This window comes from Rhinichthys klamathensis, unplaced genomic scaffold (assembly GCF_029890125.1).
Source record: "Rhinichthys klamathensis goyatoka isolate OS25496 unplaced genomic scaffold, OSU_Roscu_1.1 h1tg000358l_1, whole genome shotgun sequence".
Lineage (NCBI taxonomy): Eukaryota > Metazoa > Chordata > Actinopteri > Cypriniformes > Leuciscidae > Rhinichthys > Rhinichthys klamathensis.
In genome coordinates, this window is record NW_026606867.1 from 1,352,747 (window position 1) to 1,376,170 (window position 23,424).

At 37.3% G+C, this 23,424-nt stretch overlaps 1 protein-coding gene across 6 annotated transcripts in view; it reads right to left on the reverse strand.

Moving 5' to 3' along the window:
* The window catches only part of usp9 (ubiquitin specific peptidase 9), a 45,508-nt gene extending 23,888 nt beyond the window's left edge, over nt 1-21,620 (reverse strand). For 2 of the 6 annotated variants that reach the window (XM_056232928.1, XM_056232925.1), the window contains exons 1-16: nt 21,268-21,619; nt 10,204-10,457; nt 5,420-5,565; nt 5,142-5,221; nt 4,833-4,945; nt 4,095-4,313; nt 3,663-3,778; nt 3,305-3,556; nt 3,081-3,219; nt 2,724-2,876; nt 2,236-2,340; nt 1,846-2,052; nt 1,543-1,679; nt 1,306-1,344; nt 559-692; nt 321-408 (exon numbers count right to left, since the gene is read on the reverse strand). In XM_056232928.1, coding sequence (XP_056088903.1) covers nt 321-408; nt 559-692; nt 1,306-1,344; nt 1,543-1,679; nt 1,846-2,052; nt 2,236-2,340; nt 2,724-2,876; nt 3,081-3,219; nt 3,305-3,556; nt 3,663-3,778; nt 4,095-4,313; nt 4,833-4,945; nt 5,142-5,221; nt 5,420-5,565; nt 10,204-10,299 — 2,024 coding nt within the window. In that variant the 5' untranslated portion in view covers nt 10,300-10,457; nt 21,268-21,619. Of the gene's footprint in view, nt 1-320; nt 409-558; nt 693-1,305; nt 1,345-1,542; nt 1,680-1,845; nt 2,053-2,235; nt 2,341-2,723; nt 2,877-3,080; nt 3,220-3,304; nt 3,557-3,662; nt 3,779-4,094; nt 4,314-4,832; nt 4,946-5,141; nt 5,222-5,419; nt 5,566-10,203; nt 10,458-21,267 lie in introns of all 6 variants that reach the window. The other 4 variants (XM_056232929.1, XM_056232924.1, XM_056232930.1 and 1 more) reach the window with 4 other exon arrangements.
* Nucleotides 21,621-23,424: the final 1,804 nt, after the last annotated feature.

A 23,424-nucleotide genomic window follows, 5' to 3' on the forward strand; every position in this document is an offset into this window, starting at 1 on the left:
AAATAATTTGATTTTTATAATACAATAGCCTAGTACACAAAGTACATTTCTGTGTGCATTTAGTTTTGGTAATTAAATCAAAGGGAAGAAAAAAACAAGTAAAAATGTGAAGTGAAAAATACTTTCCATTTCTGGCACCTTCATTACCTAGCTACAGTGATAAACAGTTTATTCTAGTACACACTGTGATACTCAGGTTCATGAGAAAATGAGTAACGCTTTGAGTCCAATAATAATGTGAAAAGAGAAAGGGATGTAATTGAATATGGGTTCTGCAATCTATACAGCATATAGAAAGGCTGCTTGTGAAGTATAAATACCTCAAGAAATTAAGCCGTTCCTGGACCTCCTGTACATGACTATACCGACTTCCTGGCCTAACCGTCTGAGGATCAAAGTCTGTGTGCTCTGATAAAACATAGAAAAGAAGTTAGCATCAACAAATGTTTAACATCGTGGGCATAAACCTGAACAAAAAACAAATGTTTTAATGAATAAATTATGAATAGGTATGTGCAAAAAACAACAACAACAACAACATTGTCAAGACTCACAAACCTTTCGAGAACTGCCTCATATTCTCCATGTATGCAGACAGGTTCTCTGCTACAAGAGTGACCAGTGCATGGTTGTGCTGCAGTTGGTTGATTAAGTCATGTCGATAGAAGACATGTGGGCTCCGCTGCGTTTGACTGTAAAGAAAGAAAAACGCATTAAACATAACTGAATTAAATTTCCTTCCATTAATTATTTTTAATATGTCCATTATATTGCAATTTCTTCATCTAAATCGTATGACAATGGGCTTTTTAGGTATTTAGAAACAGACTATTTCCTTGTCCCTAATTGAAAGCTTAAATTTACATAAGAGAAGCAATATCCCGAGACATCAAAGCAAAGGCAGAAAAATAATTTGTCGTCATATAAAACTCATTGCATAAGGTGTTGGAAAGTATTGGAAAGTGTGAGTTCAGCCTTCCTCTGCAATTTTATTTTTCTCCAACGGACTCACATGTTTAAAGCATCCCAAAGGAAGAGTGCACTAGATCCGAACCTTGTCCATATACCAAGAGTATGCATTTGTAAGTTTATGAAATGTAACCCACAGCAGCACTCTTACTGTAAGAAGCTTTATACACATGAATCTTGTCCATGGACACTGATTGGTGATTTGATTAGATGGTGCAGGAGACACCAAGCAAATTACTCATTTACTGAAATTCAAAAGCAAACTTAAGCTTTAAAATTAGTTAGAATAATAATAATAATAATGATAATATTTCCCAAAATTAACTGTCCACTTACCCCTCTAAGCTCTTTAGTAAGTTAATAGGTATTTTCTTTCTGAAAAACAACAGGGATGTGTACGATACATTTGCTACATTTACATGCTCTTCCTAAAATGTGTGGTTGAATTTCATGAAAATACTCCTTGAATATGAGCAAATAACACCAAAAATATCTTTGTCCACTTATTTTTTTGCACTAAAACAAGTATCAATGCTATTGATGGTTAAAGTTGGTTGAGACCAATTGTATTACCTTAAATTCTGGGGGGCTTCTCCAAAGAGGCTACAGATCTCCCGTATTTGCTTCAGTGCAGGAATCACCCATTTGTCATTAGTTCTTAATTCTTCTATGAATCGGTCTATCCACTGCATCTTCTGTGTGTCCCTGTCCTACAGCAGAAGAAAAGCACTGTTTTTAATTTAACATTCTCAACCGTTTACTCACCCTCACGTTGTTCCAAATGACTAAAACATCATATAACAATGAATTGTTTTGGTTATAATGGAAGAAAAATGAAGTAATTTTTCCGTATTTATCCAAGGTTGATCACGGTACCTGGGAGCAGCTATAGTCCAAAATCTTGATATGAGCACTAAGGGCCTGGTCCATGATATCCACAGGAACATCATCACTATGGGCCAAATTCCACAGCAGATTGAGCACTTTGTGAGCCATCACACCATCCTTGTCATCCTCTGCCAGCCGACGAATCAATTCCAGTAACTTCTCTCTCTGCTTTTTACTTGCATTAGTCCAGCTCTCCTATAAACCATAAAATGACTCCTTTGAGGACAGAGATTCTGTAATCTGTGGAAATGCTAGCAAGGCACACATAGACATGCTGAGTCCTAATGAAAAGTCTACGTATGACCAACGTATGGTCTCTACATTAATAAAAAAACAAAATGTATGTATAAAACTGCAATCGCCAGTTCATTAAATAACCTTGAAGCAGTCGAAGAGATGGTCCAGCTGTTCAGGTGAGAAATCCCACGCCAGCTTTGCAAGGAGATCATGAACATTCTTGACAATAGCCTCATGTTTCCCAGCCTGAGGATATAAATACCATTTTTACAATCACAGAAAGCCTCTTTGAATGACAGTTTGCCTAATAAATCTTTACTAATAAAAGCATACATTTTAGAACAACTGCCAAACGTAACGCGTTAACAAATATATAATTTCATTATATTTACAGGTTAAATGTTTTGTTTTGATTGGTAATATTGTAGACATTGAATGGCTATGTATGAATGTCATCAATGTTCTTAAAGGTACTTAATGCATTAAAATTGGAAACAATGAGTTAAAGGGATTTTTTAATATAATTAAAAGCAAATTTAAGAAGAATGTAAGAATGCCATAATTTTAAACAATTATACAATATCATAAAATATACATTAATCACACAGGAAATTGAGATTGTCTCTCACCTGAGCGGCCCAGATGTTGTCCAGGTCCTGAAGCGTTAGGGCCTTTTCTTTGATGACGAATCGAAGGATCTTCTCCAGTTTCTCCACATACTGTGGCTGATGAAGGCTGTCTCGCAGCACAATAGACAAAATGTTGTTCTGCTGAATCCATTCCTGTGAGAAATAAATACATGTTCATCTAATGTAAAGATACAGATTTGAACCAAAAATGTATTTCAACTGCCTTAAAAGACCTTTATATATCTTAATGACAAGTTTCGTTTGCTCAGTATATTCAATGATAATGACCAAATAATTTGCCTGACAAAGCTCATAACATTCTCCGGTTCAATTGTTAAGTACTGCAGCAAGACTTACTGCCATGCGCTCTGCTGTCAGCCATTCCTCTTCTTCAGGATTGCCATGACGATGCGTGTAGTAGGAAACACTTGAAATCACCTTGTTTACTTCATTTAGTGCATTCATTTTGCCATTAAAAGAAGAAATCTGCAATAACCTGTAACACAAAAGGTCAATGATTAAGAACAACCATTTAACGTACTCCCTAAACTGAAACTGGTTTAAGCCAATGTTCAGCTCACCTAAGAATCATTTTTAACCTAAATATCTCTAAATTCTTCACGGTTTCCTCTTGTCCTGGTACTCGAGAAGCCAGGTTCTTCAAAGATTTGATTATCATAGACAGGGCATCGTTTTTGGCTTCGTTCTTTGCTTCCTTTTTCAATTCCTCATCCGTGAGGTTTTCAAGAAACTGGGGAACCATTTCTATGATGGAAAGGAAGTACTTCTTCACTGTGTGCAAAGTGAGAAACTCATAGCACTGTCCAAAAGGCCTGCAAAAAAATAATAAAAAAAAAATAATTAATTAATTAATCAAACCTTACAAAAATAAATTCCAGCTTTCAAGCAAACTTGTCCAATATGTTTGATAGTTCTTACTTAATGAGTGCAGCAATAATCTGAACATTCAGAGCTTGGCCGCTCATGAATCGATCATGCAGAATTTGAAACCCGTTTAAGGTGCCGAATTTGTTTATTAAATCCACCAACCAGCCCTGCAGGAAACAAATAAACAGGAAGTTGTCATTGAATAGACCAATACAGGATAAAATATTTCAAATTAAAGCTAAAGACAGATTCATAAACAGGTAGCTGATGCTTAAAATGTCCATCAAATTAAAATACATGTTAAAAATGTATAGGAATGCATAAGAAAAAAAGGGTATATTTCAGGTGCTGTGTGAATAGTCTCCATTTCTTTTTAAGTTTAACCATTTCAAAAAACTAATTCAATAATTCATAAATTGAGAGTTTCATAAAGGTCCAAAAGATTAATCTTAAATTTCTCCAGTGGCACAAACACCCTCTCACCTTGGGAGAGCGAGGGTCAGGTGGACGGGCAAACAGCTCATCCTCAGCTAGCTGAACCCCAGCAGGCACCGTCTCAGAGGGCCGGGTACCATTGTAGATGTGGAACTTACAGTGGGGGTTGGTGGCCATTGCCAAGAGTTCTAGCAGAGGGAACCAGTCCTGAGATAGCTTGGTCACACACAGCTCCACCAGTCGGTGGGCGTTATTAATGATGCACCGCTGTCGAGAGAATGAGACAGAACATACAATTTTAGTTAGACCAGAAACGTACCCCTAGAAGTGTTGAGTATCATGTTCTGGCTTTAAAATACACTAAAATGCCAATGTAGTTGAAGCACTTTGATTTACAGCGAGTAGGAAGTCTTTAAATGCAAAAACATGATCTATATTTGCAGTGCCATTGAGGCTGATCCTAGAGCAGCCATTAAGGAGCTAAAACAAGCCTTATACGAGAGCGATGACTCAGAGCTGTGTCCTAATACTGCCTCTGTTTTACTGAAAGGAGCTCTTTGATCAAAGCTTTGGCATTTCAATCAAACAGCCAAATAAGATGAAGGCAACCAAAATAACATTATGTTTCTTCACAGCCACCCAAAAAAGTAATCAATTCTTGAGAGGACAGACCTGACAGCAAAATGGTTAGTAAAACCCTTTAATGTGGAAACAAAAAGACGAAATGTGTTTCTGAAATGGGAGGCATGATTAAAATGCCACCATCAAGCAGGTTGCAGGACTTACATGGATCTCAAATTTCCATCCACTAACAGCCTCATCTGTCAGTATTTTCGTAAAGGATATTGTCAAGCCATCTCTGAAAAATCTCTGGCATGCTTCACACTTGACATCAAGTCCTGGAGATAGAAATGAAAGAAAAACCTATCAGAGGCTGACATTTAATGAGGCTGAATAATTCCTTTGAGAGCAAAAGTGAAAGCTTAAGATAATGCAGATAAAGGTAATACAGCTTCTGCTACGGAGTAGCAAATAAAACTAATGAATAAAGAAAGAATATCAAATGACAAACAAGAGCTAAAAATAAAGCATTACCTTTTTTACAAAGATCTATAGCAGCTTCAAGAAGAACTTCTAATTCACCCTTTGGCAAAACTGGAACGACCCAGCGAGGTCTGTACATAAAAAACAACAACAGCATAATTAGTCTACTTAATACATAACCGATAAGACACAGATGTGCAATCTCCCTATCAATGGATAATAGCAGAAATAAATATACTTCATATCAACATCCTTATCGCTCATCTCCACCAGTGCTCCTGATTCAATTATACACACAATTTGACCAACTGTAGAATAAAAGGCCAAACCTGTTGATCATATCATCCAGCTTGGCCAGTTCAGTGTGAGGGAAAGCTGGCTCCTCCTCCTCCAGGGGAGTGGGACAGTCCCCCTGACCCTGCTCATCTGGAGGGCTCACTGGGGAGTTCTCGTTGGATGAGTTGGGAGAGGATGTCTGCAATGCAAACAGTTTAGAGGTTGAGGAAGTGCACGACTCAGATACAAAGATAACATTCTGGGTCATTACTACAAACTTGGAGAGCACTATTAAGTGGCCTCATTAAACAAAGTTTGCCACACAGGCTGTAAAAGATGACGCGAAACTATGCTCGTAACACTCGTTTTCTGTAATGCTTTGCATTTACCAGTATAACCATGTAGGGTGGTTGATTTTATCCACTTGGATTTGATTGAACCATTAATTGTATGCAATGAAATTATAGGGTTTGCCCCAAATATACACTACTGTTCAAAAGTTTGGGATTAGCATGATTTTAAATTAATACTAATTTATTCATCTTGCAAAGATGCATTAAATTGATTAAAAGTGACAGTCAAGCCTATTTCATATTTCAAAACTTTCTATTCTGCAAAAGTATCCTGAAAAAAAACCAAAATCAGCATATTAGAATGATTTCTGAAGGATCGTGTGACACTGAAGACTGAAGTATAAGTCAAAGACTTCCCTTGTTTCATTACTGGATGAAGCAGTGTTTTTGAATAAATCTCTTAAATGAATGATTAAATAACAAACCAATTTAAGTCACTTGTCGCTACCTAATGGTGTTACAGTGTAATTTATACAATATTACAATCTGTATTTGAAATGTCAAGTTCCTTTCAAAAAAATTATTGATAGCTAACATAGATATCGGTGTTTATATCAAACTAAAAACTTTTAATTATTGTAACAGAAATAATGATAATGTGTGGGTGAAAAGACCTGTATTTATACATGATAACTGCTTTCTCAGTAAGTGACGGCGCAAACGTAGATTTGAATGTTCCAGTGTGACTTTGTCCAAGGTTTAATAGACAGCCGAATCGTTGTCATTTAGCAATAAGATCGTGTGGGTTTTTTAATCGTGATTGCAATCTTTTAACGATTAATCATGCAGCTCTAAATAGCATAAAGACTATGCATGGCAAATAAATGATGGTAAATGGTAAATAAATGAAACATAAGGGGAAGACAAATTTCATAAATAATTTACTTAGAGAAAAATAACAATTTACCATTTTTTGGTATTTTGAGATTTAAAAGATTTCCTTTTAACACTTTGTGGTTTAATTGAAAGTAAAAAAAAAACGAAAACCACACTCTTCCCGGCGCCATGGCCGGGCATTGGGGGGCCTGGCCCACCCTGTGAGTCACTAGTGCCCGCCCTGGACGAGCCTGTCTCCCTTCACCAACTCCACGTCCTTGCTTGTCTGCACAATGTTTTTTCTTAATCAATAGGCTACTGTTTTCAAAAGTTATCGTTTTGTATATACATAACTCATGAATGAAAATCAAACGGATTTGATTGGTTTGTCGATAATGAGCAGGAATGCAGGTGATAAGCGGTCTTATTTAGAGAGTCATTGAGTCATTCATTCAAACTGCTGATTCATTAAGAATGAGGCAGTTGTTTATGAATGGGTCATTGAATCTTTGGCTCAACCGATTCGTTCAAAACGCTGAATCATTCAGTAATGAAAACACGGTTGAGTGTTGCGGTGAGACAAGATGGTTCTGCTGTGATCTGTGCTGTGTTTGGATTGGAACTATTTTCGCTGCTAAAATGGAACAAAAACAGTCAATATTTAGTCTAAAATGTAAGTGACTTAATATTAATTACTTGTTATTGAACTGTCAAATGAAATCAGTCACATTTTCAATCATGATGGTATTCAGCACTCGTGGTCGTGTGATTAACTATCATATGTTTTAAATATAAACTGAATTTTTACCACAATATGTTAACAGTTTCTTTTTGCGCGTTGCGCTCATTTGTTTCGATTTCTCCTCGAGAGGCTGCGCGAGCCTCAACATTGCAACCTTGTTACCGTTAGTACATTATTATGCACTATCGATCATTATCATTGTATCATAAATGTTCATAATCGATTAATGTTATTATGCAATGAGGTTGACCTCATTTGTGCCTCCATGAAAAAATGTAGGGTCTGCACCTTAATGATTCAGGTGTCTTATAAGCAAGCATAAAGTATGTTTCCATGCGAGGGATTAAAAGAATGAAAGCGATCGTAAGGAAGATAAAGCAGCTTTAAGATGCTCAGAGTTTCCTGTGCTGTGTCAATGGATGCATGTGGGCTGGAGCTCTGCATGTAGAGCTGAATGGAGCCTGCGGAACTTGGGAAATGTGGGGGTGTGCTGGAAAAGGCTCCTTCTGCTTGGCTGACCTACATAGCCAGTTTGCTTCTCATGTCTAGGCACTACACATTTCTAACCAACTGGTGTGCTTTTCTCTGCCAGGCGTCTCATCCTCATTGATTCCTGCCTTTTAACATGCATTCGTTGAGCACAGGTGTAATAGATAACACTGCTGCAGTCTATCCCTGGAGAATGTAACAATTGCCCTCTGCAACAAAATCAAAGGGAGCCTCTCGCCTTTTCTTTGGTCATAATGCTGGGGTTTCAGTTTTTTGACCACAAATGCATTAAACCATTGTTAAAGCGTTATTCAATCGAAAACACAATAAAGACAGTGATGCCCTTGCTTCCAAAAGCTCAATAAGACATAGGCTATATACATCTCAGAAGAAACTCAATTTTTTCCATCTTCTGAAACTAAATTAAGATATTCTCTAATAATTTTGTTCCATCCATTAAAGGTCCACACAAACCAAATTTAAGCTTCAAAAAGTTCATATAGACATAAATATGAACCGAGCAGTTTAATCCAAGTCTTCTGTGACATGATCACTTCATATGATAAACAGATTTAATGTAAGCTTTTATAGTAAATTTTACATATAAACATTGATCAATGCACATGCATTAAAGGATTAGTTCACCTCAAAATGAAAATTTCCTGATAATTTACTCACCCCAATGCCATCCAAGATGTTCATGTCCTTCTTTCTTCAGTGGAAAAGAAATTAAGTTTTTTGAGGAAAACATTTCAGGATTTTTCTCCACACAATGGACTTCAATTGCAACCAACATGTTTAAGTCCAAATCAATGCCGCTTCAAAGGGCTCTGCACGATCCCAGCTGAGGAATAGGGTGTTATCTAGCGAAACGATCGGTCATTTAAAAAATATATATATATATTTTTTACAAATAAATTAAAACAATTGTCAGACGATTTTGAAGTTGAAGTTGGAAGAGAAAACAGGAGAAAATGAGATGGAATTTTTCACCCTTCCCTGCCTTTTTGAACCGGAGTACACAGACAAATAACTTAGATAGATGACGTGACGCGTGACGTTTCCAACGTGATGTCGTAATCCCGGGCGCGTCGCAGACCAGCACAAGACGAACATTTGTGGTTAAAAAGTATATAAATGTTTTGTTTTTTTTAGAAAATGACCGATCGTTTCGCTAGATAAGACCCTATTCCTCAGCTGGGATCGTGCAGAGCCCTTTGAAGCACTTCATAGCCCTTTGAAACTGCATTGATTTGGACTTCAACATGTGTCCATTGTGTGGAGAAAAATCCTGAAATGTTTTCCTCAAAAAACTTAATTTCTTTTCCACTGAAGAAAGAAAGGCATGACCATCTTGGATGGCATTTGGGTGAGTAAATTATCAGGAAATTTTCATTTTGAGGTGAACTAATCCTTTAAGCACATAAAATATGGTAAAATGAAGCTGAAACATACTTGCTGACGTACAAGAACCAATAAAGTTTCTTCTTGCATCAAGCATGCAAGGTTAAGTTTCTGTTTACCATATTTGATGATGAAAATTTATAAGAGAATATTAAAAATATCTAAATTTTTAGGTGAACAATGATCTTTATAAGGTCTCACTAAGAAACACTTGACTATCTGCATAAAGTATATAGTCAACTTTACAGGTTTTTCTGTACTCCCCCACTTAGAAAGGAACAACCTGAGATTCATCCAAAACTATACGCAAACTGTGGTCATGCATTGTGACATTTAGAGGCAAGTAAACCTAAAATCAATTATAATAACAGGCTGATGAGCAATTAAGTAATTCAAATAATGATGCAGCAGAACACTGTGGATTATTGTACCAACAATGCTAAAAAAAAAAAACATGGAAATTATGTACACACTATGTGATCAAAAAAGTCTGACCACCCAAAAAAGTACTGTTATATCACAGACATTCCTAGAAATTTTTTTTTTTTGGTGTTTTCTAAGTTGTGTACAAGATTAATATTTATAAAATACTGGAAATGTTTTTTTTAAAAATCAATTATTACAAACAATTCAGAGATAAGCTCATGTTTATCTCTTTAATGCAGAAGGCACATATATTAAAGAAGAAACATTGTGATCTGATACAGGAGGCGCTTTTTTGGATCGTCCGACCGTTACCTAATAAGTTTTCCCTCTGTTGACATCTGTTCCTTTCAGGGCAGAGCACAATTACAGAAACACATTTGCATCCATGTCAGCAAATGTTTTTTTTTTCTTCTTTGGAACTAAGTCAACTGTCAAACCGGATCAAATGTGGTTTGAAGAATGTAACGCAGCACAACCCAGGGACTGCAAACCTTATCGATGAAATATAAATTATTTTCAGTGACAGTTTTACTTGAGTAACAGCAAAAGGCAGATGTCTTCCAACAGCGATCGAATGGAAAGGGGGAATTCCAAATGGAGCACTGACCTGGTTCTGGGGCAGGGGTGGCTGGGACTGGCCATCCGGAGCCTGGCCCTGACCGTCATTCCCTCCCACAGGGGAGCCACGGGTCGTGGCCGTCATACTCGACACGGGGCAGATCTTTGCAATCTTGTCTGCTTATGTCGCTGGCACACCAGAAGAAATCAGTTTCTCCTCAGGAGCGATGGAGAACCGGCACACTTCTGAAAGTGAAAGCACCACCTGGGGGACTGGATATGTTGCAGAGACCATTGCATAACCTGAAAAATAACAAAGATACTAACATCAATCTTTAAAAGGAGTTCTCACACCTTTTGACAAATGAATTCACATGACCTGCCAGTAATTCATGATTACTGGATACAGAATTTTTAAAATAATTTTATAGATTGTGCTTACAAAGAGCTCATGCAGTATTTTAGAGCTGAGCATAACTATAATTTATTTTTAAATTAAGATTGTATTAATTTTCATTCTATGTCCAGGCTTAGACCTCAAGCGCTCTTATGATAAAATCAATGTGAATTAACTTCCTTTTCTGACACATTTCTGAGTGGCAGAAAAAAATAGGGAGGGACTTCATTTTCTCTATCAGGAATTGGATTGTGAAAAGTAGGTGTTGCATTTCAGAACGGAGCTAGACCAAAGGTGAGATAACTATAACAATGTCTGCATTACTCATATTACATCACAGTAAGGCCTATTTGACATAAGCCAAAAAGTAAAAGGAAGAGCAGATTTTTAAATTATCTAAATCACCAAGACCTTTTTTTCTTTGGAACAGATATATCTTGTACAAGACCAGGTATGTGCACTAACAAAGTAAACATGGTGTTTTTTTTTTAATTCAAGCAAACGCTTAGACTAAATTTACAAAGCTCTTTATAATGGCAACCTGTTTAGACACATTTGTATAAATGTTGTATAGTTACAAATCTATATGCAAAATACTTTACATTTCATATTCAGAGTTGGGAATTTTAAATACATGAGGTCAGGAATTGGATACTTGTTATACAATTTAGATTTCTCTTATCGACTCCTTTGTGTGGACTCTGCGGTTTTCTGTGCTGCGCACACATCCAAAGCGTGTGCACAGAAAGCCGCCTCTCATACTGAATAATGCGCGATACTGAACCAAGTTCTCTTCCGCGTCTTTTTGCACGAATGTGTGTATTTTGAATGGACAAATAACTAAATGCGAACTAAATGAATGCTCTGCTAGTTAACTGGAGATACCCGCAAATTACGCCTATGAACGACTTCACTGGATCTAAACAAATCAATCTAACCATAGATGTTACCAGTAGCGGTGGCTTTTTAAAATCTATTTAAAATTATTTCGCAAGGGTTCTATGACATTAGTATATTTTTAGGAAGTTCAATGTGCAGAGTCGAGTTCACATTTCAACTGACAGCCTGGTAGCTGAAGTAGTCCTTAAACCACATTTAGCATAATTGTTTGTTTGATCTGACTACAGCACTTTAAAGCTAAATGTAAAAGCTTTTTATTTAAGTTTTATTTTAAACTTGAATTAAATGTATTTGAAAGCTGGCCAAAGCTTGGCACTTTGCACTTTTTAGTTGCAAAAGTTTTTATTTTTGTATGAAGACAAAGTAATATCAAACTACATTTAATTTGTTGTGTTTTTTTTTTCTTTTAAATTGTGTCAACTGCAATCAATCACATAGGAAAAAGTCAACTACATTTATATACTGTGAATCGTTTTTTGAATCGAGAATCGTTTTTGAATCGAAAATCGATTTTGAATCGAATCTTGAGACAAAAAATCGGTATCGAATCGTGACATTTTCTGAATCGTGCACCCCTAGTTTCAACACAGACCCGCCCAGAGCGAGCTGTCTTCATAGTCCGTCATTGTTGATACGCTGGAGCAGAATGGCATCTAAGCGATTGTGGTGTTCTGTTCTTGGGTGTAATAACGAACACAGCAGTCATTTTGATGTTCCTAAATCTGAACCGCTGAAGACGCAGTGGCGATCAACGTGAATGCTTTCATGTTTGCGTGAATCATTTCTCACCAGACTGCTTTATAAACGAGGGTCAGACTCAGTATAAAGCTGGTTTTGCTAAGAAGCTCCTCCTGAAAAAAGAATCGGTACCAACTATTCGTGTTCCTGCTGCACCTCCAGAAGAAGTGAGTGTAAAATTTGATTACCGTATTTTCCGCACTATACGGCGCACCGGATTATAAGGCGCACCTTCAATGAATGACCTATTTTAGAACATTTTTCATATATAGGGCGCACCGGATTATAAGGCGCATAAGATACTGCAGTCAAACGTTTGACTGGGTTTGCGTTATGCATCCACTAGATGTCAACAAAACAGTCAGATAAAGTCAAACTTTATTAAGCGTTCTGACAACTCCGTTCACTCCCATGGTAACGTTGTTCAAACGTTAAAGGAAAACTCCGGTCAATTTTAACATTGAGCTCATTTTTTGTAAATTTGGAGTGCTGTCAGTACAGATAACAACGACAAAAACCGGTGTTGCATACACTGTGTTATCCTCTTTCTAAAATTCACACCCTGTTGACTTAAACGGGACAAGTTTTAAACCTGCTTTAGCCTCTTACCAACCTTAATGTGTCATTACAAGTGCACAGCCATGTGAGTGAACACGGTGAATCTGACTGCAGTAAATGTGAAAGATATGAATAAAAATGGTGTTTATTCAGCCAGCTCACATACCCGTATTTTCTTCCTGTTTTCGGTCGAAGTCCACAGTAGGCGATTGTCGAGTGCGCGCGTGCGCGCGATCATTGGTAACTAGGTAACTAAGCAACAGTGGAGACTCAGACTATCAGCTGTCAGCCGATGACGGTGCTGTGTGGTGTGCTGAGAATATCAGCTCAAATGGATGGTTCATCCGAATCAGATGTTGAACACACGGAGGAGGTTTGATCGCGCGCACGCACTCGACAATCAACTACTGTGGACTTCGGCCGAAAACAGGAAAAAAATACGGGTATGTGAACCGGCTGAATAAAGAGATTATTCCTGCCTTCGTGAAAGCTCGGATCACAGAGACTGATATATCAGCCCAGGCATCCACGATCCATTGGCAGATAGTGGCGTAAGTCGCCCGGCGCTGTCTCCCCGGCTTGGTGAACGTGTTCACCATCCATATATAAGGCGCTCCGGATTATAAGGCGCACTGTCGTTTTTTGAGAAAATTAAAGGCTTTTAAGTGCGCCTTATAGTGCGGAAAATACGGTAACCTTTATATTAATCTTTGCAAATCGCTTGCACTCTTCACGATGACTGCGGCTAAGGTTTACACTCAGGGTACATTACGGCATGTTTTCTATGTACGACGTTCTCAATATAATTCATAATCCCACGTTTATAATGAACAACGCGTTATGGTTATACATCAGTACGTATACATCAGTAGCGTTCGTACATCTCACTAAGTTACTCTACCCTGCCAGTACATACAAAGATAGATCAAAGTGAAATTACGTTAACCAACCATTCAGAAACGTCCTGTTCGAGCCTTAATTGTCGAAATTCTTTGCGGCGTCATCTTGTTCCGGGTCTGACTCCGGTTCAAACTGATACGATTGCACAGATGTGTCCTGAGACTCCCGCTGCCATTCTTTCTCCAAAATATACCCTCAACTGCTGTCAAGACAACACTCCACGTGCGTTGTGCCTAAACGCCCGCAGAACAGAGGGGCGGAGTGAGCGAAGCTCATTATCATTTAAAGGCATATGCACTGAAACGGCGTGCTGAAAACAGAGCTGGTTTTAATTTGACCAGGTAAAATTAGTGTTTTCTTACAATGCTAATGAGAATTTTTAATTAAAGTATATTACAAACTTTTCATTTAGACCCTAAAGAATCAAATTAACTTGTATGAAAATGGCATTATATGACCCCTTTAAAGTGGCAGCAGCCTAATATTTCTGATATAATAATGTTACTACTCTGATAAAATTCCGTCGCTGTTCTTGACTAAATAACTTTTGTAACTATTTGTAATGTATATTTTTTTTATAAAATGCAATGTTATTTTGCATTTGATTACAGTTTCTGTACCTGAATATCTTATTCTGTTTATTTCAATCATATCTTTGTTCAGTTGTATTTATTTGTGCACTTGCAAATTTTTTATTTGTTCTTTTTTAACTACTGAGTATTTACTTGTCTTTAATGTTGCTTGAAATTTAGTTAGGCTAGTTGTTTTTGCTATGTTTTTTTTAAACCATACGCAAAGGTTCCTTGAGTAAGTGTTCTTTAGCCTGTTCATTTTTGTTTGTGGTATTCAGCTACAATGAAATGTTTAGCAATAAGACATCAAATAAATGTGAACGATATCAGAGTTGTTTTTTTTAACCTTTTTGGTTAAAATTCAAATGATACCCAACCCTACATATATTCCAAGAGTTCAAATTTGTTTGCTCATGAAAATGAATATCTGACATTTCATATTTAGTGCACATACATGGTAGCACAGAACTGCTTGTGAAAAACTATGTTAAATGCAAAGCTGATCGTTTTGATAAAGATTCTTGAAGGACGATTTATAGTTATATGATCATATATTGTATAACAATCACTAAATAACGTTTAGGTTAAACGCTAAAATTAGGTTAGATCGAATAACATGACAGAAATACATTGAGGAAAAACAAGAGGGCTTTCTCATCAACCTTTCTTAGCAAACTGGATGATTTTCACAATATAATCGAAAATATAACAATGTTAAAAAGTTTAAAGGGGTCCTTGATTATAATTTAACTTTTTTAACTTCAGTTAGTGTGCAATGTTGCTGTTTGAGCATAAACAACATCTGCAAAGTTACAACGCTCAAAGTTCAATGCAAAGGGAGATATTTTCTTTTACAGAAATCGATTTAAAGCAGCACTAAGTAGGAATTCTGTTTTTGTCAAACAGCGACCCCTAGAGTCGCTGTGGAGTACTTGTACTGTCGTGAATAGCACTCACGCAGAGATGGCTCGCACTCACGGCCGGATCCCCTCCCCCTGTACACCGGTACCTGTTCAGTAGGATGGACGCTGTAACGAGTGGAAATAAGGTATGGCCCCTTTAAGAGCTGCGCGCGCCCAACACAACATGTATACGGCGCCGGGTTATTTCTGTTTGATGCTCATTTTATCAGATCTGTTTTTTGCCGTAAAGCAATTCGTTACCTCGCGAGACCTGATATCACACGATACTTCCTAACACTCAGGCCGGCGGCTCGCCGGCCCAAAGTTGCAAGGGTGGTTTTGCGGCTCACAGGCACCAGGGGGGTGCGAGACGACCACCATTCAACACGAAATCAGTAATATAAACATTACAATGACTCCAAAGCTGTTCGGTTAAGGTAAAAAAAAGTTACTTAGTTCACCTTTAAAGTAGGGCTGCACAATTAATCGCACGCGATTTGGCAAAGGCTGCGATTATTTTATGCGCAGCTTGTCAGTGCAGTGCGGCTGATCAGTAGTAAATGCTGCTCCATCTGAACACCAGAGGGCGCTCTCGTGCAGTCATGCCAAATAGCAGAAGGAGATAGCCCATCATTCCAGGAAATCCCTGTTACTGTAGCTGAATAAACAGGAGATTGAAATGCTTTGATTGATTAAACGTGACCAATAAACACACAACTGCCTTATTCTGTGTAAGAAGCCACATCAACTCACAGAAGGATCAACTGTCGTTATGAAGTGAGTTTGGAGTAAAAGCATGTTATTAAATGTTGTCTTTTGTTGGAAAAGAGGTTATTAAATGCTTATGTTTGGAAAGCTGTCTGACGCGTGTTGCTTTTTCAAATGCACATTATAAGTGATTCAAACTCACAGTGCTTTCAGATGGAGCAGCGTTTACAGAGCCAGCGTTTTTCAGTGACAAGCTGCACATAAAAAAAAAATAATCGCAGCCTTTGCGATTTCAAAATCGCGATAAGCCATCTCGATTTAAGTGCGATTACTTGGAAATTGCGATTAATCGTGCTTCCCTCATTTAAAGTACCCCTATTATGCGATTTTAAAGTTTCCTAATGTTGTTTTGGAGTCTCCTACAACAGGTTTACATGCATCCCGAGGCTTCCTACACCGTAAACTAAACACAGTAACAAACAATGAGGTTGATTTTACCATATCAATCCGAGCGCGAGTCCAATGATGAAACATTGGAAGAACTAGTTATTCAACCCGAACCTCCATCGCAAGGAAGACTCGACTCAGTGATACGCTACTTAGTTTGAGGTACATTATGAGATGTTGCAACTGTAGTTCCTCACCATCAGCATTAACAAGTGCATGTCCATCAACAAACCGATTACTTGTACACATTTATTTACAGAGTATTTTTCTAATATATTGCGGTGAACACCTTAAAAATGTATCAATAACATTGCATGTATGCAATGTATACATTATCCGAGCTCTAGCGTGAATGACTGATGTAACAAACGTTGGTAAAAAAAATCTTGCTCCATGCTTAATCTTTCCTCAAAGTAGTGAGAACGACAGACAATCTGCATTAATAGACAGTTAGGTAATAGTGGCCAACAGCTGATTAGCAGAAGACAGTAATAACGTGAGTAAGCCAGTTAGCAGGAGACCTACACAATATAAAACTCAAAACTAAGTATTTTGAACACCGTCTTTCAAGAGTAAGCGGTTTGAGAATCCTGCATTGAACTCCGAGATTTGAGAAACAGTCATAAGTAAAATAACCACCGATTCTTCACATGCTCGTCCTTGGGCAGTGAAAAAAAAAACTGTCTTTCCCTTCACAGTTTTCCCTCTGTGTCTACGCACGCAATAAGTGGGCGGGCAATATGTTAAAGGAGAACTCCGGTGCAAAATGATCCTCGGGTGTAATAACACATTGGTACAGACTAAATCGTTCCCTGAGATTTGTTTTCATGATAATCGAATGTAAAGAGTTTTATCTCTAAAAACAGTTTAGCTTATAACGCTAGTATATTGGCATAGAGTAAGCAAAAAGAGATCGCTAGTTAATACCACTAACAAGGCTCAAATTAGCCCCACACTAACACGGCAGCATAATGAGTGTCCTTACATGCAAACCGAAGCATTGAGAACTTTGTAAGTGTATAGACAGTTTAATAAGAAGATACTTTACACAGACAGTACAGTTAGCGCATACAGACAGGAGCCATCTTGGAAAACAGTCTCGACCAATCGAACCACGAGGGTGAGCGAACAGTACGTGTAGATATTGAAGATAAGATAAATTATATTTATTTTTTTATTTTCTCTGTTGCGTTCAGTGCTTCTCTTATGCGCTCAGTGCTTTCTTCCGGAAACAACGGACCATATGAGATTCCAAATCACAGTTCAGCTCACGTATCACCGTGTTCGTGGTTTGACTAATCGAGACTGTTTTCCAAGATGGCTGCTGTCTGTATGCGCTAACTGTACTGTCTGTGTAAAGTATCTTCTTATTAAACTGTCTATACACTTACAAAGTTCTCAATGCTTCGGTTTGCATGTAGGGACCCTCATTATGTTACTGTGTTAGTGTGGGGCTAATTTGAGCCTTGTTGGTGGTATTAACTAGCGATCTCTTTTTGCTTACACTATGCCAATATACTAGCGTTATAAGCTAAACTGTTTTTAGAGATAAAACTCTTTACATTCGATTATCATGAAAACAAATCTCAGGGAACGATTTAGTCTGTACCAATGTGTTATTACACCCGAGGTTCATTTTGCGCCGGAGTTCTCCTTTAATGTTTCGTCTTGACGTCACAACGAAACGGCTTATGACTCGTTTGAAAAACAATTCATTTCATTGACTCAGAGTCGACTCTTACTTTGGAAAGACAATAACTTTATATAACGTGCACTTTCAAATTTAAAACTTCGCAGGATGTTTCGTTCACTTAGAGCTATGTTACACACTATATGAAAGGTCATTTTCAAAATCCATAACAAAAATAATTTCAAAAATCCATAATAGGGGCCCTTTAAGGGACTACAACGAGCTTCTTCCCAGGTTGGTGATATCATGAACCCTAAAGTTCAGTAGCCCCGCCTACTGATGCGAGCACGACAAATAGTAGTAGGTAAATAAGAGACGTGATGGCGTGATGCTAACACTGGATCGAGCAGCTAAGCAATAAACATGCCTTTGAAGAGTGCAAAATGTTGTGCAGTGCCAGGTTGTAAAAAAAACAGTAGCTGCATTGGATTTGCAGAGAGCCTGAAATTAAAAAACTATGCTGCGCCTTCTATATTGGATCCATCAGTAATGGTGCAACACACTTATGTTACGGTAAATGTCATTTACTTATGTCATTTACCATTATGTTATATGAGTAAAAAAGTTTTTCTGTGTCACTATTGCTGTTACCAATCAATTATGTGTACTTGTCTAACCAAAATCACCAGTGATTTCTAATATGTAATGATTCATGTAGGCCTACAGTGAGATGTTTGTGTCACAAAATCGTTCATTGTCAGTAAATCAAACCAGTGACTAAACGGTCAACTTCACATTGTTTCTCTTAATAAGATGAAAATAATATGTTATTTAAACTGTGGTTAAATTATATATAGAATTGCTTCCTTTACAATCGCCGGAACTGTCAATTAAACAGCGTGCATGTTCTGGACTAAACTACCGTTAGAATCAACGAATCTCATTTACATTGTGTTTGCACTGTTAGTTATGATGCAAGCATTCGTTAGTGTGCAGAAATCGAGTTAAAATGATGAGATCGCTGCATTCATGTGCTAAACATGTCTGTGATCGGCTACAATGCTCATCCACTGCAACCTTTCATGTCACGATCTAAATATGATGCTATAGTTCTAAATATAATGCTATAATCAACACTTTTCACAATTAGTAGGCTAAAGAATTGGAATAGTAAAAACATGTAAAAAAGTTTGATAGAATTACACGTGTAATACTTAGCTATTTCCAAATGCAAAGATGTTAGCCAATCACAGCAGTGGGCGTTTACACTGAAGTCTCACAGCAGACACGCCACTTAAAACAGAGCGTTGAAATCCGAGGGCTAAAACCAGGCCTTTAATTTCTAAATTATGACAATTTTTGATGTAAATATCATACATTATAAGTGCACCCCAGGAAACATTATAAACTATAAAATAATGCGGTTCATGACCCCTTTAAAGAAATTTTAAGTGTCATGGTAGGTAAATACTAACAACCTTGGATGTGCTACAGAATTCAAAAGAATATTTTTGATTTTAACATATTTAAAATGAAGCATGTCTGTGCAATGTAATAAAACCCTAAACAAGTCTTTTTTCATTGCACTCACCGAATTGCCAAATGGCTCTCAAACTAATAAGGCGGAATAGCTGCAGCTATACTCAATTCAATGGATGTTTGATTTGTAATGATGAGCAAAACATTTTCGTTGGCTAAAAAAAAAATGAAGACAAAGCCAAACCAACACAAATGTCATACATGAGAAAGACATGTTGACATTGCATTTGGGCACTGATTTCTGTAAAGTTATGTATGCACCAAATAAACCTCTTGCATTTTTGCTGTTGATCAATGAGAGCAATCCTACTATTTTGTAAAAAAAAAAATCTCTAAAAATATTACTGGTTTTAAAAGTATTAAAAATGTTTTAAACTAAATTTAACTTAAAGAAATTGGGCTATTAAATGAAACTATACAGAAATTCACAAAGGTTAGTGTAACAATGTATAAACACATTTGACCAATGTTGGGAAATAAGAGTTCTTCAATAAGGTCTTTCAAAATGACAACAAAGCTCGACTTGACTTTTCAATGAAAAGTAACAGGTCTAGATCCACTAATACAAGAGAAAAACTTCCAACAAATCACAAGACAATAACACAGAATCAGACTGAGTAAGATAAACTAACCTGCTGGTTTGGCAGTAATTGTGGACAGGCTAGTATGCATAAGTTAATGAATACAGAAACATGTCCCTGAAACAATGTGACATCACACTACACAGATATAACAATTCCCTAATATTATAACACACACACACCATTCACATTTGTCATAATAAACCAACAAGATGACGAAGAACTGGCAAGCAGAATAAAAACGTACAGACTAACCTGATTAGATAATGGAAGGAAATTAACGTTACTGTCGCTAATGGCCAAAGATGGGCGTTTCCCATAACGTCAATATAAATATTGTAGCTATGAGAAATCCTCTCCATATTCCAGAATACTGAATTATACATAAAACAGGTGATATTGGCTGTTTCACAAAACACATTGAGCTGCTAACTTACCTAGACAGCCTATGACGCCCAAAAATGCTGTCAAGGAAGGGAACTTACAAGGTTTTCAGCCTCGGTCAATTTAAAAGCTGAAAACGCGACTACGATGACCAAATATTTATTGTCTGGGTGGGCAGCACACTTGGTTTCGAGACACAGCCATTATGTATTGGGCCTAGTTTGAAACTGTGGCAGTTTAGGCCCGTTTCCTCTTCCAAACACAATCAGAGTTACAACAGGGTTATCTGTGAAACCAGCCATACATAAAATGTTATTAAAGCTCTGAGGCTTTAGATTATACTGTTTTGGTACATAAAGTCTTAATTTATAACTCAAAAGTAAGAGCGAAAGTGAATGTAAATACAGCAGCAGAAACAAGCTAACGTGCTAACGGCTAACAGCTGGACTCCAGCAAAACACAATCAGCTCGTGACAGTGGATATTAAAACATCTAAACACTCATTTTAATTATCCAACAAGCCCATATTATACTTCATAACCTGCCAAAATCTAAGAAGGATCAACTAGTATCAAAAACAACCGACCTGCCCACGTCAAAACCACTTGTTTAGCCACAAATCAACCTCCTCAAACAAAGCTGCCGTTAAATGTAAATGCTATTTAGCTCGAATAGATCTTCAAAGCGACTGCACTGCTAAAGTGCGCAGGGATTGTAAATATATAAGCGTTGACAAATATCCAAACGTATTTAATTCGTTCATTGAGCTGTTCGAGCTAAGCTAAGTGAGCACTGACTTGCAAATCATCTGCCATTAGCGGCTAGTTTCCTTTAGCTTCACACACAAACCCACTTACCGAGAATCAAACGGGATCTTTCCTCCATACGATCCCAGATCGGATCATTTAAGTGCTGTTTAATAATTATTCAGCCGCGTGCATGTGCCTGGCTGTCCCGATTATAAATAACACGCTTGTGTTGAGATCAGACCATTGGTTTATTGTCTGCTGTTGGGTGTTTTTCCTGCGTCACCAGCATCGACTACTGCTGCTGCTGCTGCCCCCCTCCCTTAAACTGCCTCCAGTCAGTCGCTCTCTCTCTCTCTCTCTCTCTCTCTCTCTCTCTCTCTCTCTCTCTCTCTCTCTCTCTCTCTCTCTCTCGCTCTCTCCTGTGTCAGGCTGCTTAGAGACCCGTCACCGTGCTATGGATGGAAGTAAATGAGAAGTATATCCGTGCACTAACTGGCTGGACGTGTGACTCAGCTGGGCATGCGTGGTTTCGAGGACAGAGCGCCTTCCTGACACCAGATTTGTGATATTAAAAATCATTCTTCAAACATCATTCTTCTTGTAACGAAATTACTTCGTTTTTTGATGCACCTGAACACATTTATACAGGAAATGTTGTATAGACACAAGTTTTTCTTTTTCTTTTGTGGTGTAGTAGACCTATCTTGGACAAAGCATAGAAATAACTCATATAACTAGGCTAATTCAATTTAAAATTACTTTAAAAAAATTTAATCATTTAATAATTTATATTTCAACGTATCGTAGAGTAAAATTTAATTTATTATACATTTCTGAGATAAAAAAAAAAACTTTAACCATTGTCTATTCAAGATTGTTCTGGAAGAATTCGGACAGTATCATTTTGGTAAGAATTGGTGTCATTAATGTGATACTGTATTTTAAAGATTGTTAACTGCATTTTGGAATGTTCATACATTTTATAAATAAAATAAACATACAATGTACTGTTATTAATAATATAATCTGAATTTAAAGCTGAATTTAAATGCCAGCTTTTTAGGTAATCCCCCTGGCAATGTTGTTAATGTAATTATGTAAAACACCTCTTTTCTGTGTTTAAAAAAAAAGATTTAGGGACAACAACACAATGCACATAGCTTTTTTTTCACACTCACTCTTAGCTAAAGGAAAGTAGTGTTCCAAGCAGGCAACATGAGCATCGTCTAGGAGAGAAAAAACGGTTGTATATGACGTTTTCCTGCATGCTTGAAAGACTAGGACTGGGTGATGCACTGATTGAAACCCAATGCATCAGAAACAACAAACCTATGAGTGTGACATAAGATTACACTTTAAAATCTAAACATTTTGAAACTGGCTGTCTTGACACATGCCAAAAATACATATATTTTAAGTAGATGGCATGTAACCAGGAAACATTAGGCATTATTTCATGATAAATGCTTTGAAGAATTGTTATGCTACATGGTTGTCACATGACCTCATCGTGTGAGTGGCATAGAACAATTAAGTTGGAAATAAAAGCAGTTCTTTTTCAATTTTGTGAGAACATTTCTGTCAGTCCGATAAAGTAAGTAAAATAAGAGATATGTTAAAATTAGTGGCTGCTGCTGCTTATATGGCTCACTCATCAAAAATTAAGTTAAGTGAAGTGCATTGCATTGTGGGATACAGTATTTTGCACAGTGTGCTGTGATTGTGTACTGCACATTTTAACAAATGTAGGTCATGTAAGTCATTCATGTACTGTATGCAAACAATTCTATAGGCTACTGTATACATGCTGTATACATAATGTAAAAAACGTAAGAGTAGATTATGTTAGTATGCTATTCTGAACACAGATTATCAATTTTGTAGACCAAAGCATTGATAAACATCTTTTACAACAACTGTTTGCTTTAGAAGAAAAAAGTGCAGTTGTTTCAACTAAATTCTACCCAACAACAATGACCTGGATGAATGAAATGCTTCATGAACAGACCACCTGAATAACATGAGTCACTCAGCTGTACAATCTCTGCTTGAATAGCGCTTGACCCCTACAATCCATCTGTGACAGGCATACAATTGACTGGTCACTAAAAAAGCCTTTTGTACGTTGCAGAGAAGACCCCATGCTGGGCAAAGTGTTGATGTTCATCCTTGTGTAGTGCAATGAATGGAAAAGGCTGTAGTTCCCTTTCGAAGTTAGCTGACGCTTTGGGGAAACTCCTTTTCTTCGAAAATGCTAAAGCCTGA